Genomic DNA, 16,591 nt, shown 5'->3' on the forward strand with positions numbered 1-16,591 from the left:
ACGATTCAACAGTTCCGTTACCCATTCATATTATAAAAGGAAAACGTACATAACAACACTATCAAATCCTACTTTAATCAAACTTAATGATATACCTTAAAATGGCTGTCTGATAGTGAAATAACTGAGAGAAAGTCAAAATTCTAGAATCAATGGAACTGTCTGCCTCTACACATTCCATCAGAGCTTTGGGGGGAGAGAGGGAGAGGGTTGGTGTGTGGGAGGGGCCATCAGGTGAGCTTGGGGCCGGTGTATAAGAGCATGTCCAGGTGATAGAGAAAGGACACGGCAGTGCAAGTAGCAACAGAGAAAAGGAGACATACAAAGGTGCCACGGAGAACAGGTAGGAAATATATCTCTCCCTCCACCACAAATCTATCTTCACTATCCCTTATCCCTCAATCTGAACCTTTTCCTGGTAAATGTGCCTTAAATGCTGTGAACTTTTCCAGACTCTTTCAGTCTATAAAAACCTGAACAACTGAATAGATGTGCAATTACTTGTAATTCTGCATGGCAGTTATTCATTATTGTTTCCACTCAGCTATACTTTTGAGTTATAATAATATGAGGACAGAAGCAGATTATCTGTGCAGTTTTGTGACATGCATGTGGTATCTGGGTCTGTATTCACAATGATTCAGAATAGAGGTGCTGATATAGGATCAGTTTTGTCTTGTAGATCACAATGATTAAAATGATATGGACAGGGGGAACATGATCCCAGATCAGCACTCCTACCTACTCTGAGATGCTCAATAATGAACTCTGTTTCCTTCCAGAAAGGTATTAATCATGATCCGAGGTCTGCTGTCGGTGTTGTTTGTCCTTGTGGCCGTAGCAGTGTCTTCATCTTTGGCCAAGCCTGAGAAGAACATTGCCAAGAGGGGGAAGAGGATCCCTCAGACTCTCTCTAGAGGTAACACTCCCTCCCCTTACTATTTTTCAAGGCTTATCACAGTGTAGTGTTTGAATGAATGAAAGAAAGGTTTTTAGAGTACAGTACACTTTCTCATTTTCCTTATTCTTAAAGCACTGGTCAGTGTGGTCTGAGATATCTAATGAATAGAGCTGACATACGATTCCTTATTCTAGATGTCAGTGGAGGCATGTCTGTTCTACGCAATATATCTCTACCTGAATGTTCTGTAATGTTGAATCTTCCTGAGCAGACCCCAGGTATTCTGACACTGTTCTTCCTTTCGGTCTCCTGTAGGCTGGGGTGATCAGCTGATCTGGGCTCAGACCTATGAGGAGGCTCTGTACTGGGCCAGGGCACAGTGAGTGAACAAACTTTTATGACTACATGCCACATGGCATCCTATTTCTTATGTGGTGCACAATAGGGAATAGGGTGTTATTTCACATACATATAATAGATCTGGATAACTGATGTGTTGTCTTTGCAAAAAAGCAAATACATTTCAAGGCATTCCTTGGCATCTCCTTTCTATTCTATTCTATTGTAACCAGAACTACTTTGTCTCCACAGGAACAAGCCTCTGATGGTCATCTTTCACCTGGAGGACTGTCCCCACAGCGCATGTAAGACCCTGATCTCTAACCCCTAACCTCTAACCCCTGACCTACAGCAAATAAACTGCCACTTTATTGCACCTTCCTGAACAGACCTCAGGTCAAAGTCCCTCCCTTGGCTAGTTATGCATCCTGGCATTCTCCCAAATTGTGATGCATCATTCAGTTGTATTAGATGCCAGGACTTGTTTAAACAACAATTATCAAACTCGTAGTAGAACAAAGTACAAAAATAAAATAAATAAATAAATAAAAAATAAATAAAATAAAAAATAAATAAAATATATATACACTGCTCAAAAAAATAAAGGGAACACTTAAACAACACAATGTAACTCCAAGTCAATCACACTTCTGTGAAATCAAACTGTCCACTTAGGAAGCAACACTGATTGACAATAAATTTAACATGCTGTTGTGCAAATGGAATAGACAAAAGGTGGAAATTATAGGCAATTAGTAAGACACCCCCAAAAAAGGAATGGTTCTGCAGGTGGTGACCACAGACCACTTCTCAGTTCCTATGCTTCCTGGCTGATGTTTTGGTCACTTTTGAATGCTGGCGGTGCTTTCACTCTAGTGGTAGCATGAGACGGAGTCTACAACCCACACAAGTGGCTCAGGTAGTGCAGTTCATCCAGGATGGCACATCAATGCGAGCTGTGGTAAAAAGGTTTGCTGTGTCTGTCAGCGTAGTGTCCAGAGCATGGAGGCGCTACCAGGAGACAGGCCAGTACATCAGGAGACGTGGAGGAGGCCGTAGGAGGGCAACAACCCAGCAGCAGGACCGCTACCTCCGCCTTTGTGCAAGGAGGTGCACTGCCAGAGCCCTGCAAAATGACCTCCAGCAGGCCACAAATGTGCATTTTCCACTTGTGTGGGTTGTAGACTCCGTCTCATGCTACCACTAGAGTGAAAGCACCGCCAGCATTCAAAAGTGACCAAAACATCAGCCAGGAAGCATAGGAACTGAGAAGTGGTCTGTGGTCACCACCTGCAGAACCATTCCTTTTTTGGGGGTGTCTTACTAATTGCCTATAATTTCCACCTTTTGTCTATTCCATTTGCACAACAGCATGTTAAATTTATTGTCAATCAGTGTTGCTTCCTAAGTGGACAGTTTGATTTCACAGAAGTGTGATTGACTTGGAGTTACATTGTGTTGTTTAAGTGTTCCCTTTATTTTTTTGAGCAGTGTATAAAAAAAAGTATGAATGTATGTACTTGTAAGTCGCTCTGGATAAGAGCGTCTGCTAAATGACTTAAATGTAAATGTAAACAAACAGGACTCTGTTTGCCAAGGTGGTATATACCTCTAGCATCCTACTGCCATTTATGGAATAGGAAAATAAAACAACTATGTGGGTATGTTACTCAACTGTTAATAGATGGAGATCTCTTAAGTCAATATAACGTATTCCATAATTTCTTTCATGATGTCTTTCGTGTATCCAGCCATGAAGAAGGCCTTCGCTGAAGACAAGGACGTCCAGAAGGTACTTGATGAAGACTTCATCATTCTCAATCTGGTGGTGAGTTTTAAATTCAGACTTTGGAAAACGTTACTAGAATCATGCCAAGCACAATACATACATTAATTATCTTTTGATCTATTTTATGATTTTACTTTATAGTATACTGTATATACTTTTTTGTATTCATATTTTACTTTTTTTTTTTAGACCTTTAGTATTTAGATTTTGTGATGATTTAGTGTTTCTTTCCCTGTGTTATCAGTATGAAACCACAGACAAGCATCTCTCCCCTGATGGCCAGTATGTCCCCAGAATCATCTTTGTCGGTGAGTGATGAGGTCACGTTTTCCATGCAGCATTACATGCTAACAAATTTCAATATTTTGTCTATGATGGCATCAAACAAAATGACCGATTTTAATCAATAGTTCTCTCTCGCTCGCTCTCTCTCCCCCTCCCCCTCTCCCCCTCTCTCTCTTTCTCTCCCCTCAGATCCCTCTATGACAGTGAGAGCTGACATCACAGGACGCTACTCCAACCGCATGTACGCCTATGAGCCTTCTGACATCAAACTCTGTGAGTACAACTTGATCTTATCTCCCTTTTGAATGTTTGATTGCATACTAACAGTTTACATACTGTTAATAAATATTTAGTAGATTATACATATTTAAGCATTTATACACATTTATAAGCTTTTATAAATGTAAGGTATTAGAAATTGTAACCAGACTTTGTTTTATAATTCAAATATATTACATTTGGCCATTAGAGCCATCAACAACAACAAATTACTCCTCTGTGAGAAACAACCTGCTCTTGAACGACTCTTGTGTGACTTAGTCTTGATTTGTCGTGAGTGACTTAGTCTTGACTTCTCTTGAGGGACTTAGTCTTGACTTCTCTTGAGTGACTCTTCATTTTCCCTTCTCCCTACAGTGTTGAGCAACATGCAGAAGGCCAAGAAGCTGCTGAAGACTGAGTTGTAAGCACTGACAAAGCATGTGACCCGTTGACCTTTGGCCTGTGACTTCAGAGGTTTTCTGAACATTCTCAGAGTGATCTCTGGAGCCTAGGAGTTAGCCAGTGGGATACTGTCACCATGTAAACCTAAGCACTGGAAAAAAAACTAGTCTTCACTTTCACAAACTAATTTCAATTTTTTTATGATTTTTCCTGAAACTCTCTGTCTTTGTAATGTATTGCTGTACATCTAAGATGTATTTTTATTAAATATAGTGCAATTCTTAAATGATGTGTGTATTATTGTAAAATGTAACCAGATTATCTGAGTGTATTACATTTTTTGACTCAAGTTAAAAGAGCTATTAAAAAGACAGAAACTGTGTGCGCATGAATGTGTGTGTGCGTGTAGCTAGGGAGTGAGTGCTGACATCCTGGTCACATCCTGAATGGGCAGGGCCATTGAGGGTATGAAAGGACTTTTCCTGAGTCACTCCTGGTTGCCTGGTTACTGAACCGGTCACAGCCTGGTTTCCTGGCTACCGAACCTCAACCAATGCCTTTGTTGTATAACGGGGCTTCCTTCTTAAAAAAAAAAAACACACAGTGACCTGAGTAATTATCTTTGCTCTTCATGGGAATCTATGCAAATGATATGCCAGAAAGCAAATAAAAGCATTACTTACTTACTTACCAAACTGATTTTAGTTTCTTGGAAATGCTTAGGCTCCTGCTTTGAGCTGAGCTCAACATTTTGCAAATTCACTGGTTGTGTTTCTATTGAAACAGAGCCCAACTAACCCAGTGAATGTCAACTGGTCAACTTGACTGGGTATTGGTGGGAAATGGGTTACTATCAATGTTGAAAGGAAAGCCCAAGAACAGAAACGGGATGAAATAGATGTAAAATATCAATTTTATTGTGATTTCTTGTACAAAGGCTCAGGTACCTAGTTCACAGAACCATCAGTAGCAGCAGCACATACAAGCAGAGACATGATGCAGCAGCACATACAAGCAGAGACATGATGCAGCAGCACATACAAGCAGAGACATGATGCAGCAGCACATACAAGTAGAGACATGATGCAGCAGCACATACAAGCAGAGACATGATGCAGCAGCACATACAAGCAGACATGAAGAGACATGATGCAGCAACACATGCTAGCAGAGACATGATGCAGCAACACATACTAGCAGAGACATGATGCAGCAGCACATGCTAGCAGAGACATGATGCAGCAACACATACAATCAGAGACATGATGCAGCAGCACATACAATCAGAGACATGATGCAGCAGACCATACAATCAGAGACATGATGCAGCAGCACATACTTACAGAGACATGATGCAGCAGCACATACTAGCAGAGACATGATGCAGCAGCACATACAAGCAGAGACATGATGCAGCAACACATGCTAGCAGAGACATGATGCAGCAGCACATACTAGCAGAGACATGATGCAGCAGCACATACTAGCAGAGACATGATGCAGCAGCACATACTAGCAGAGGCATGATGCAGCAGCACATACTAACAGAGACATGATGCAGCAGCACATACTAACAGAGACATGATGCAGCAGAACATACTAACAGAGACATGATGCAGCAGCACATACTAGCAGACATGATGCAGCAGCACATACTAACAGAGACATGATGCAGCAGCACATACTAGCAGAGACATGATGCAGCAGAACATACTAACAGAGACATGATGCAGCAGCACATACTAGCAGACATGATGCAGCAGCACATACTAACAGAGACATGATGCAGCAGCACATACTAGCAGACATGATGCAGCAGCACATACTAGCAGAGACATGATGCAGCAGCACATACTAACAGAGACATGATGCAGCAGCACATACTAGCAGAGACATGATGCAGCAGCACATACTAACAGAGACATGATGCAGCAGAACATACTAACAGAGACATGATGCAGCAGAACATACTAACAGAGACATGATGCAGCAGCACATACTAGCAGACATGATGCAGCAGCACATACTAACAGAGACATGATGCAGCAGCACATACAAGCAGAGACATGATGCAGCAGCACAATAGAACAAAGTGGATCATATTTGTTTTCAGGTCAGTCTTCCCCAGAATTACATAGTGTTGGTATTCAGACGGCATAAGCAATTGACTCTTACATTAATGCATTTGGTTTAGCAGATTTCTAATAATTAGGAATGTTTACACAGAAATATACATAAAGAACAACATTTTTGTTGAATACTGTGTAGCATGATGACTTCAAGTAAAGGCAACAACAAGCCGCTTAAATAGCTGTAGTTATGTAGTTACAGCACACAACTGTCAACAGCACGCTACAGTCCTGTTATTGAGTGTTAAAATCAAATGTACAAATATTCAATGATATCTTCAATCGCCATGCGCTCAAAATATTACAAACTGTTCTTCATTATGTCAGTCATTGTTTGTAATACAGGAGTCATTCAGTAGTCACAACATCACAGTTCACATGTTCTAATACTGGTCTGAGCATACTGAACGCTTGCCCATCAAGGGTGTATCAAATATCAAATGTATTCTCTGAAAACGTTGATTCCAAGAGATTTGTCATCGGAAGCAGAGCCATATACGTATGAGAGGTTAAATACAGGATATGATTCGGATTGGGAGTGGCCTCAGGTGTCCTATTAGGGTAATAGACTCATGCAGCATTTTAATATACAGCTGGGTCGTGTTCTTTAGGGCACACAACAGAAAACATTTTGCAACTGAAAATGTGAAGGAAAATGTAGTTCCTCCTGTCTCAGTCAGTTTTCTCCTGTTTAGTGCCCTATTGAACACGACCCAGTTCTTTTCCAGACACACACCTTTATGAAACACCACACAAAGGCCTGCCGCTTCGCTCAGCTGGTGAAAACACACACAAGTCACTCGCTTATTTACAAACACAGTCCCTAAAACAGGCGGCAAACCCACCTCCACCAGGAGAGCTACTGCAGGCTTTTGCTTCGGTCCCACTTTAACTAACACAACCGATTTAGCTGAAAATAGTCCCGATGAGCAACTAATTTGTTTAGAATCAGCTGTGTTAGTGTTAGTTAGAGTAGGGCTGGAGAAAAAGCCTGCACATCCAGTAGCTCTCCAGGAGGAGGGTTAGCCACTTCCAGGGTGTGGGGTGAGGGGGGAAGGACGCAGAGCCAGCAGTTGCCAGCAGTTACAGGAAGGCACTGGGATTGGCTCGAGGGTCTTTCTGGTTCCTGTATTGATACGTTAGCCACACCCCCAGGATCTGAAGCAGGAATAAAGAATAAACATTACTGACCCTACAAATAACAGATCATATACTGTAAATATACATTTTCATTCCCTATTAGATTTCATAAACTGCGGTTTACTGTAAGTCATTAAGTTCAATTGATGGAATGCTTGATTGACACACCAGAGCATTCCCTGACTGTATATAGAGGGGGATCTCACCTCAGTGAAACTGAAGAAGAGGCCTATCCCGCCCACGAAGCGCAACACCTCTCCTGCATGCGCCTGGATGTGCTCAGCACACGGTGAACAGGAGTGGTTGGGGAAACAGGCCTGTAGAGGGACACAGAGAGACACCCCACAGATGGACAAGTTAGTCAGGAAAACTGCTTTACAGCCACAATACTGAATATCCAGCAGCTGATATCATCAGAACCAGTTTGCTAAAAATATCAGAGCCATTTCAACACAGATGTATGTGTAAAAACATGTTTTTTAGACAATCCCATTCGTTGTAATGATATATCTTGATATGTACCAACAGAGCTTGTGACCTGTGATGGAGAGGTCAAAGACAACATACTGTACATTCAGATTCAGTGCACCAGAGGGTTCATTTGTTAATGCTTACAGCGTCACAGGTCCCGTTGATGTCTAATTGGTAGAAGCCACAGCAGTTGAGACTCTTCTCTACGTCTCTCTGGGTGGTATGAGAGTTGTTCCATCCCACCTCCAACAGTTGTTCCTAAAACAGGGGTACAACAGCAAGCACTGACCACCATAGATACACCCATATACATATACATTAGGTGTATTACAATGCCTGTATATACAGGACCAGACATTTCTAAGGTAGTCTGCTATTCTTGAACCAGATGGAGGTAAGTCTGAATAAAATAGTGATTTTGAAAGGTACTCCATAGTGCATGGAACCGGATCACACCGCAGTGCCGAAACATGGGAGGTCCCTAGATCTGAGATTTCACCACAATATTAACCAATAACAGACACATCATGATTCATTAGCATATGTTGTCTTGTATCTATCTAGAATTGAATCACAAGATTTCTGTGATTTGTCTGAAAAGTGTTTTTTATTCCTCTAGAACTGAAAGGAATGTTGTTGTGATTGACAGGAGTTTGTGCTCCTACCTGCTGATCCTTGTTGATGGCCAGACAGGCGCTGGAGACAGAGAACTGGACGATGAACACCATGAAGAGGATGATCATATACTGGGCTCCACTGTCAAGGAATAACACTCCAATACACACATTCTCAACACAGAGCTTTTGTAGTTCTGAACCAGTTGGTCACACTTCCGAAGGCGAATGATACTTATTTTCAACAGTCAAATGTTTAATTTCTCTAAACTTCTGTATTAGTAATATGGAATATTATAGATTAATACTATAATAATGTAAACTAATAATGTAATAATAACACTGTGATAATGACTGAAAGCCAGTCAGTATTATGCCCTGATGACTAAGCCAGAAGCAGGGGTCGGCAGTGTCTACGCAGGCTGACTACAATGTGCAATACGATACTGGACCTGGTCTCACAGATGTTATTGCGTGTGCATGCCATGCATGAATGGAAAATACAGTACAGCCTGGAAAACAACTCATGGATAAACTACAAGGGGCTATGAGTCCTATTGAAATAAAGGACAACGGGTGAAGGTAAAGGACAACGGGTGAAGGTAAAGGACAACGGGTGAAGGTAAAGGACAACGGGTGAAGGTAAAGGACAACGGGTGAAGGTAAAGGACAACGGGTGAAGGTAAAGGACAACGGGTGAAGGTAAAGGACAACGGGTGAAGGTAAAGGACAACGTGGAGAGGATTGTCTCATTCAGACAATCCCATTTAGCGAGCTGCTGAAGCTATTGGAAAAGCTTATTGAAACTTCAGTTCTTTTGAATTTAACACATAGCCTACCCAATGCCTCAATCTAATTGACCTGAAACTTGACCCCAAACCTGAACTCAAGCCATAATTCAAATTCTAGACCCCAAATTCACTTGGGTCTTGGGTCAGGTCAACTCTGCCTTGGTGGAAGGTTAGGATACGAAGAAGAGTAGGACCTGGTGGTGCTTCACGGCCCCGATGAGGCCGACCAACGCCACAAAGAACAGGAAAACGCCCACTCCAATGACTCCGCCCACCACCTGGAAGCTGGACACCAGGCCGAACCACTTCCCCCACGCAGCGATGCCGATCATCAGCAGACTCACCAACTAGAGAGGGAGGGAGGGAGGGACGGATAGACGGACCGACAGAAAGACAGATAAATAGACAGGCAGGCGCAGACACAAACACAGAGACAGACAGCCAAGATGACCCTAAACAACTGATATCTTATGTCATTGTATGAAGTATGAACTGCATGAACTCTCCACAGTGAAAGAGTAAAAACTGCACTGTGTGTGTGTGTGTGTGTGTGTGTGTGTGTGTGTGTGTGTGTGTGTGTGTGTGTGTGTGTGTGTGTGTGTGTGTGTGTGTGTGTGTGTGTGTGTGTGTGTTTGTGTGTGTAAGAGAGAGAGAGAGAGAGAGAAAGTGAGTGTGGACATTAACCCGGAAACTATCAGATAGGCTTACAGGTTATGGTATGTAATAAAACAAAGTGAGTGATGTTGTTGCAGTGGTATAACCTGTCAGAAGGACACAGGCTACACCTCAGACTGTGTGCTTTTAGAAATAGACAGGGGCGCAATGTCCCCAGTGAAATTTGCGCCCCTGGAAATAGAAGAAGCAACAGTCAAAAGTGGAACATGATTTTCTATCATTAAAACATTTATCTGCCTGTAAATGTATATTCAGTTTAAATATAGGTCACCACCGTGGTCTGTTTTGATGCCACAAACACTCCTGCAAAACATTGGGTGGTGTTGTGGACATTCGATGCCCTATGTTGAGGGTTTGTATAGGAATGCTATGGAGTCTACACACACCCTATGGCCCATATAATGTTGTTTTCAGTAACAACCACTTGATAAGAGATATCAGGAATGGTTAGAGCTGACAAAGACAGGATACACCCTTGCATTGGAAAGTGTCAGGACTCAGGAGAGGAAACGAGATAGGAAATGGAGAGAGGAAATAATATATATAGGCCATTTTAAATATTCAGTTGCCTAAATACTGAATATAAATCCTAATATTTTTACGTGCTGAGGTTGCCTTTGTCAAACAGGAGACGCAAATCGTATTCAATACAAAGGTTCAGTTTTAATTATTTATAGCAGCAGAGCCTGGTCTGACCCAATGTATTGTTTAAAACAGGCTGTACCGCAACAATGTTCCTTACACACCCGCACAGACCGCATAAAAAACGTAATATAGGCTACCGAACCAACGCCCAAAACCTGTTACAGTATAGCTTAGTAATACTCCATATGGTCAATTCTGGAATCGCATACTCACAACATAAAGGATATTGAGCGCACAGAGGGAGTGCTTGGAGCAGGTGAACCCGGAGCAGGCCATCATTGATATTTTTGATAATAAGCCAAACGAATAATAAGATAAAGCAATTCCTTGTAAAAACTAAATAAAAATGGAAATATCCCAAATCAAGACGGTTATGATTGTCCCCACTACAAAGTCTGGTCGCGAGATGAACTAGTATTCTGCCAGCAGCACAAACGTTGACGTCACTTGTGTATGGTAATGAGGAAACCTTCAAAAATAAAAGCCTGCATTTCAAAACATTGCAATGAGGATAACTCATTCAAATGATATTGCATTTTAATCAATGGCCACTTTTATTGTGCCAACAAGAAAATGCAATAAGTAATTTATGAAAACAAATTACAAATAATATGTTTGTTTTTTAATGAATGTTTACAATGAAAAAATACAATGTTGACACTGGTATATTGACAATATTGGACTGTAGGGAGAACACTTTTCTACCTTTCTCAGCTAAAGTGGGGTAAAAAATACTCAGTAGCGTTTCAACTAACCAAATATGGTTAGTTTTGGAGGGGAATGTTTTATAGACATATCAAATCAAATCAAATTGTATTTGTCAAATGCTCCCCCGAATACAACAGTGAAATGCTTACTTACAAGCCTTTAACCAACAATGCAGTTTTAAGAAAAAGAAGTGTTAAGTAAAAAATAGATAAGTAAAAAATTGAAAATAAAAATAACAAATAAATAAACAGCAGCAGTAAAATAACAATAGCGAGGCCATATACAGGGGGTACCGATACAGAGTCAATGTGCGGGGGCACCGGTTAGTCGAGGTAATTGAGGTAATATGTACATGTAGGTAGAGTTAAAGTGACTATGCATAGATTATAAACAGAGAGTAGAAGCAGCGTAAAAGAGGGGTCTGGGTAGCCCTTGATTAGCTGTTCAGGAGTCTTATGGCTTGGGGGTAGAAGCTGTTAAGAATCCTTTTGGACCTAACTTGGCACTCCGGTACCGCTTGCTGTGCGGGAGCAGAGAAAACAGTCTATTACTAGGTTGGCTGGAGTCTTTGACAATTTTTTAGGGCCTTCCTCTGACACCGCCTGGTATAGAGGTCCTGGATGGCAGGAAGCTTGGCCCAAGTGATGTACTGGGCCGTACGCACAACCCTCTGTAGTGCCTTGCGGTTGGAAGGCGAGCATTTGTCATACCAGGCAGTGATGCAACCAGTCAGGATGCTCTTGATGGTGCAGCTGTAGAACCTTTTGAGGTTCTGAGGACCCATGCCAAATCTTTTCAGTCTCCTAAGGGGGAATAGGCTTTGTCGAGCCCTCTTCACAACTGTTTTAGTGTGTTTGGACCATGATAGTTTGTTGGTGATGTGGACACCAAGGAACTTAAAGCTCTCAACCTGCTCCACTACAGTCCCATTGATGTGAACAGAGCGTGCTCCGTCCTCCTTTTCCTATAGTCCACAATCATCTCCTTTGACTTGATCACGTTGAGGGAGAGGTTGTTGTCCTGGAACCACACGGCCAGGTCAAACTTGATGATGGTGTTGGAGTCGTGCAGTCATGAGTGAACAGGGAGTACTGGGGGGGGGGGGGGGGGGGGGGGGCTGAGCACGCACCCCTGAGGGTCCCCTGTGTTGAGGATCAGCGTGACGGATGTATTGTTACCTACCCTTACCACCTGGGGGCGGCCCATCAGGAAGTCCAGGATCCAGTTGCAGAGGGAGGTGTTTAGTCCCAGAGTCCTTAGCTTAGTGATGAGCTTTGAGGGCACTATGGTGTTGAACGCTGAGCTGTAGTCAATGAATAGCATTCTCACATAGGTGTTCCTTTTGTCCAGGTGGGAAAGGGCAGTGTTGAGTGCAATAGAGATTGCGTCATCTGCGGATCTGTTGGGGCAGTATGCAAATTGGAGTGGGTCTAGGGTTTCTGGGATAATGATGTGAGCTATGACCAGCCTTTCAAAGCACTTCATGGCTACAGATGTGAGTGCTACGGGTCGGTAGTCATTTAGGCAGGTTACCTTAGTGTTCTTGGGCAAAGGGCCTATGGTGGTCTGCTTGAAACATGTTGGTATTAGAGACTCAGCCAGGGACAGTTTGAAAATGTCAGTGAAGACACTTGCCAGTTGGTCAGTACATGCTCGGAGTACATGTTTCAGTGTTACTTGCCTCGAAGCGAGCATAGAAGTAATTTAGCTTGTCTGGTAGGCTCGTGTCATTGGCCAGCTCCTGGCTGTGCTTCCCTTTGTAGTTGGTAATAGTCTGCAAGCCCTGCCACATCCGACGAGCATCGGAGCCGGTGTAGTATGATTCAATCTTAGTCATGTATTGACACTTTGCCTGTTTGATGGTTCGTCGGAGGGCATAGCGGGATTTCTTATGAGCTTCCGGGTTAGACCCCGCTCTTTGAAAGTGGCAGCTCTACTCTTTAGCTCAGTGCGGATGTTGCCTGTAATCCATGGCTTCAGTTGGGGTATATACGTACAGTCACTGTGGGGACGACGTCATCGATGCACTTATTGATGAAGCCAGTGACTGATGTGGTCGGAAGAATCCCGGAACATATTCCAGTTCTAACAAAACAGTCCTGTTGCTTAGCATGTGCTTCATCTGACCACTTATTTTATTGATCTAGTCACTGGTGCTTCCTGAATTAGTTTTTGCTTGTATGCAGGAATCAGAAGGATAGAATTATGGTCTGATTTGCCAAATGGAGGGCGAGGGAGAGCTTTGTACGTGTCTCTGTATGTGGAGTAAAAATGGTCTAGTTTTTTTCCCTCTGGTTGCACATTTAACATGCTGGTATAAATTAGGTAAAACGGATATGATTCCCTGCATTAAAGTCCCCGCTCACTAGGAGCGCCGCCTCTGGATGAGCGTTTTCTTGTTTGCTTCTGGCCGTATACAGCTCATTGAGTGCGGTCTTAGTGCCAGCATCGGTTTGTGGTGGTAAATAGACAGCTACGAAGAATATAGATAAAACATATTTCGGTAAATAGTGTGGTCTACAGCTTATCATGAGATACTCTACCTCAGGCGAGCAAAACCTAGAGACTTCCTTAGATTTAGTGCACCTGTCACGACTTCCGCCGAAGTTGGTGCCTCTCCTTGTTCGGGCGGCGTCGGCGGTCGTCGTCCCCGGCTTTCTAGCTGCCTCTGATCCACGTTTCTTTTTCCATTTGTTATGTCTTGATTGTACACACCTGGTTCCCATTACGTTATTATTATTTCCCTATTTAACCCTCTGGTTGTGGGATGACCACAAGTTCTCAATGGGATTAAGGTCTGGGGAGTTTCCTGGCCATCGACCCAAAATATCGATGTTTTGTTCCCCGAGCCACTTAGTTATCACTTTTTTCCGTATGGCAAGGTGCTCCATCATGCTGGAAAAGGCATTGTTCGTCACCAAACTGTTCCTGGATGGTTGGGAGAAGTTGCTCTCGGAGGATGTGTTGGTACCATTCTTTATTCATGGCTGTGTTCTTAGGCAAAATTGTGAGTGAGCCCACTCCCTTGGCTGAGAAGCAACCACACACATGAATGGTGTCACGAATCCCGCCGAGGATGGTGCCTCTTCCTGTTCGGGCGGCGCTCGGCGGTCGTCGTCACCGGCCTACTAGCTGCCATCGATTCTTTTCTTTTTGTTTCTGTTAGTTTGGGCTGATTGGGTGCACCTGTTTTGAGTTTAGTTTGGTGGGTAGGCTATTTAAGGGTAGGTAGCCCGCTGGCTGTTGTGCGGGCTTGTTTTCTGTTATGTTGGTGTTGGATTGTGAAGTGGATTTTGGTATTTTCTCGGAACAGTTTAAGTCCGATGTTTTGGACTCATCTTTTCATGCGCCCGTGTGTTTTAGGGCATGATCGTTTTCCCTGTGTATTGGAAAATAAATCCACGTTCCTTAAACCTGCTCTCTGCGCTTGACTCCATCCACCCAGTACTCCTAGTAGCTTTGACAGAAGCCCGCACCCCCTTATGGAGTCAGCAGGAGCAGCGACCACCCCTCTCCCAACTATGGAGGAGCGTGTCCATCAGCATACAGCTGTACTTCATCGTATCGGGTCAGCGATGGACCAGATGATGGAGAGGATGGAACGATGGGAGAGGAGTGGTCTCCCGACGCCCCCTACAGCTCCCCTGCAGACGACACAACCCACTCCCACAGGGTCATCGGCTGGGACCAGCTCATTGCGTCTCACCCCCCCGAGGGTGTATGATGGAGCAGCGGCTGGTTGCCAGGGATTTCTGCTCCAGCTTGAGCTTTACCTGGCTACCGTGCGTCCGACTCCCTCGGGGGAGGAGAGTGTAAGCCTCCTTGTCTCCTGTTTGTCGGGGAGGGCCCTGGACTGGGCCAACGCAGTCTGGAACAGCCCAGACTCGGCTCAGGACCATTACGCAGAGTTCACCCGCCGGTTTCGGGCTGTGTTCGACCACTCACCAGAGGGCCGAGCGGCGGGTGAGCGTCTGTTCCACCTTAGACATGAGACGAGGAGCGCCCAGGAGTTCGCTTTAGTGTTCCGGACCTTGGCTGCTGGTGCGGGGTGGAATGACAGGGCCTTAATAGACCATTACCGTTGTAGCCTCCGGGAGGACGTCCGTCGGGAGCTAGCTTGTCGGGACACCACACTATCTCTCGATGAACTGATCGACATGTCGATCCGACTAGATAACTTGCTAGCTGCCCGCGGGCGTTCAGAGGGGGTCCTGTCCATTCCACCTCCCAGCCCTCCCGCTCCAACTCCGATGGAGTTGGGAGGAGCTGCATCTAGGGGGACCGGAGGAGGTGGCTCTTCTTGCACCTACTGTGGCCGGAGAGGACACACTTCGGACCGGTGCTGGAGGAGTCCATCTGGGAGTCGGGATGGCAGGCGGAATACTCCTCGGCCACCCCAGGTGAGTAGGCACAAGACTCACCCAGAGCTCCCTGTTGGTCACATGTTTTTGGTTATTTTTTTCCCTGCGTTTTTTCCCTCTCTTCAGCATAAGGCGCTAGTCGACTCAGGCGCAGCTGGGAGTTTTATGGATCGAGGACTCGCCCGTAGGTTGGGTATTCTGCTGGTGCAGATAGACCCACCTTTTCCCGTGCACTCCCTAGATAGCCGACCGTTAGGGTCAGGGCTGGTCAGGGAGGCCACGATTCCGCTGGACATGGTAACCCAGGGGGATCATAGGGAGCAGATCAGTTTTTACCTTATTGATTCACCTGGGTTTCCAGTGGTGTTGGGGGTTCCCTGGCTAGCCATTCACAATCCCCTCATTTCCTGGCGACAGGGAGCTCTTCAGGGGTGGTCAGATGAGTGTTCAGGTAGGTGTGTGGGAGTTTCCATCGGTGCCACATCGGTGGAGAGTCCAGACCAGGTTTCCACTGTGCGCATTCCCCCAGAATATGCCAATTTGGCTATCGCTTTTAGTAAGAAAGAAGCGACTAAATTACCACCTCATCGACGGTGGGATTGCGTGATAAACCTCCAGGAGAACGCTGCACTTCCCAGGAGTCACGTGTACCCATTGTCACAGGATGAGACGTTGGCTATGGAGACATATGTCACGGAAGCTCTGGGACAAGGGTTCATTCGGCCCTCCATGTCACCCGCCTCCTCGAGTTTCTTTTTTGTGAGAAAAAAGGAGGGAGGACTGCGTCCGTGCATTGATTATTGAGGTCGTATTGCCAGGACCGGCCTGGAGAATGGGCAAGGTACGTCCCGTGGGCAGAGTTGGCCCAGAACTCACTCCGCCACTCCTCAACTAACATGTCGCCATTTGAATGCGTATTGGGGTACCAGCCGGTCCTGGCTCCGTGGCATCAGAGCCAGACCGAAGCTCCTGCAGTGGAGGAGTGGGTACAGCGCTCTAGAGAGACCTGGCGGGCAGTCCAGGCCTCTCTCAGGCAGGCCAGTGAGCGGCAGAAGAGGAGCGCTGACCGCCACCACAGTG

General features: G+C 44.7%; 2 protein-coding genes across 2 annotated transcripts; one reads left to right on the top strand and one right to left on the bottom strand.

Moving 5' to 3' along the window:
- Positions 1 to 289: 289 nt before the first annotated feature.
- On the top strand, positions 290 to 4,263 carry LOC120027451 (anterior gradient protein 2 homolog). The gene is made up of 8 exons (XM_038972389.1): positions 290 to 343; positions 783 to 919; positions 1,217 to 1,280; positions 1,493 to 1,545; positions 2,992 to 3,068; positions 3,274 to 3,337; positions 3,504 to 3,587; positions 3,951 to 4,263. The coding sequence occupies exons 2-8, from the start codon at positions 796 to 798 to the stop codon at positions 3,998 to 4,000; spliced, it is 516 nt and encodes a 171-aa protein (XP_038828317.1). The 5' UTR covers positions 290 to 343; positions 783 to 795; the 3' UTR covers positions 4,001 to 4,263.
- Positions 4,264 to 4,872: 609 nt separating this feature from the next.
- Positions 4,873 to 10,873, bottom strand: LOC120027321 (tetraspanin-13-like). Its single transcript, XM_038972242.1, has 6 exons — positions 10,656 to 10,873; positions 9,302 to 9,469; positions 8,383 to 8,463; positions 7,862 to 7,975; positions 7,453 to 7,563; positions 4,873 to 7,264 (listed from the first exon to the last, which is right to left on the bottom strand). The coding sequence occupies exons 1-6, from the start codon at positions 10,719 to 10,721 to the stop codon at positions 7,190 to 7,192; spliced, it is 615 nt and encodes a 204-aa protein (XP_038828170.1). The 5' UTR covers positions 10,722 to 10,873; the 3' UTR covers positions 4,873 to 7,189.
- Between the last annotated feature and the right edge of the window lie 5,718 nt (positions 10,874 to 16,591).

This window comes from Salvelinus namaycush, chromosome 32, assembly GCF_016432855.1.
Source record: "Salvelinus namaycush isolate Seneca chromosome 32, SaNama_1.0, whole genome shotgun sequence".
NCBI lineage: Eukaryota > Metazoa > Chordata > Actinopteri > Salmoniformes > Salmonidae > Salvelinus > Salvelinus namaycush.

Coding starts and splice junctions, on each gene's coding strand:
- LOC120027451 (XM_038972389.1), top strand. CDS start 796: ATGATCCGAGGTCTGCTGTCGGTGTTGTTTGTCCTTGTGGCCGTAGCA. Junction 1,281..1,492: donor CTGTACTGGGCCAGGGCACA/GTGAGTGAACAA, acceptor TTGTCTCCACAG/GAACAAGCCTCTGATGGTCA. Junction 1,546..2,991: donor GGACTGTCCCCACAGCGCAT/GTAAGACCCTGA, acceptor TCGTGTATCCAG/CCATGAAGAAGGCCTTCGCT.
- LOC120027321 (XM_038972242.1), bottom strand. CDS start 10,721: ATGATGGCCTGCTCCGGGTTCACCTGCTCCAAGCACTCCCTCTGTGCG. Junction 9,470..10,655: donor CGCTCAATATCCTTTATGTT/GTGAGTATGCGA, acceptor CTCCCTCTCTAG/TTGGTGAGTCTGCTGATGAT. Junction 8,464..9,301: donor ACCAGGTCCTACTCTTCTTC/GTATCCTAACCT, acceptor AGTGGAGCCCAG/TATATGATCATCCTCTTCAT.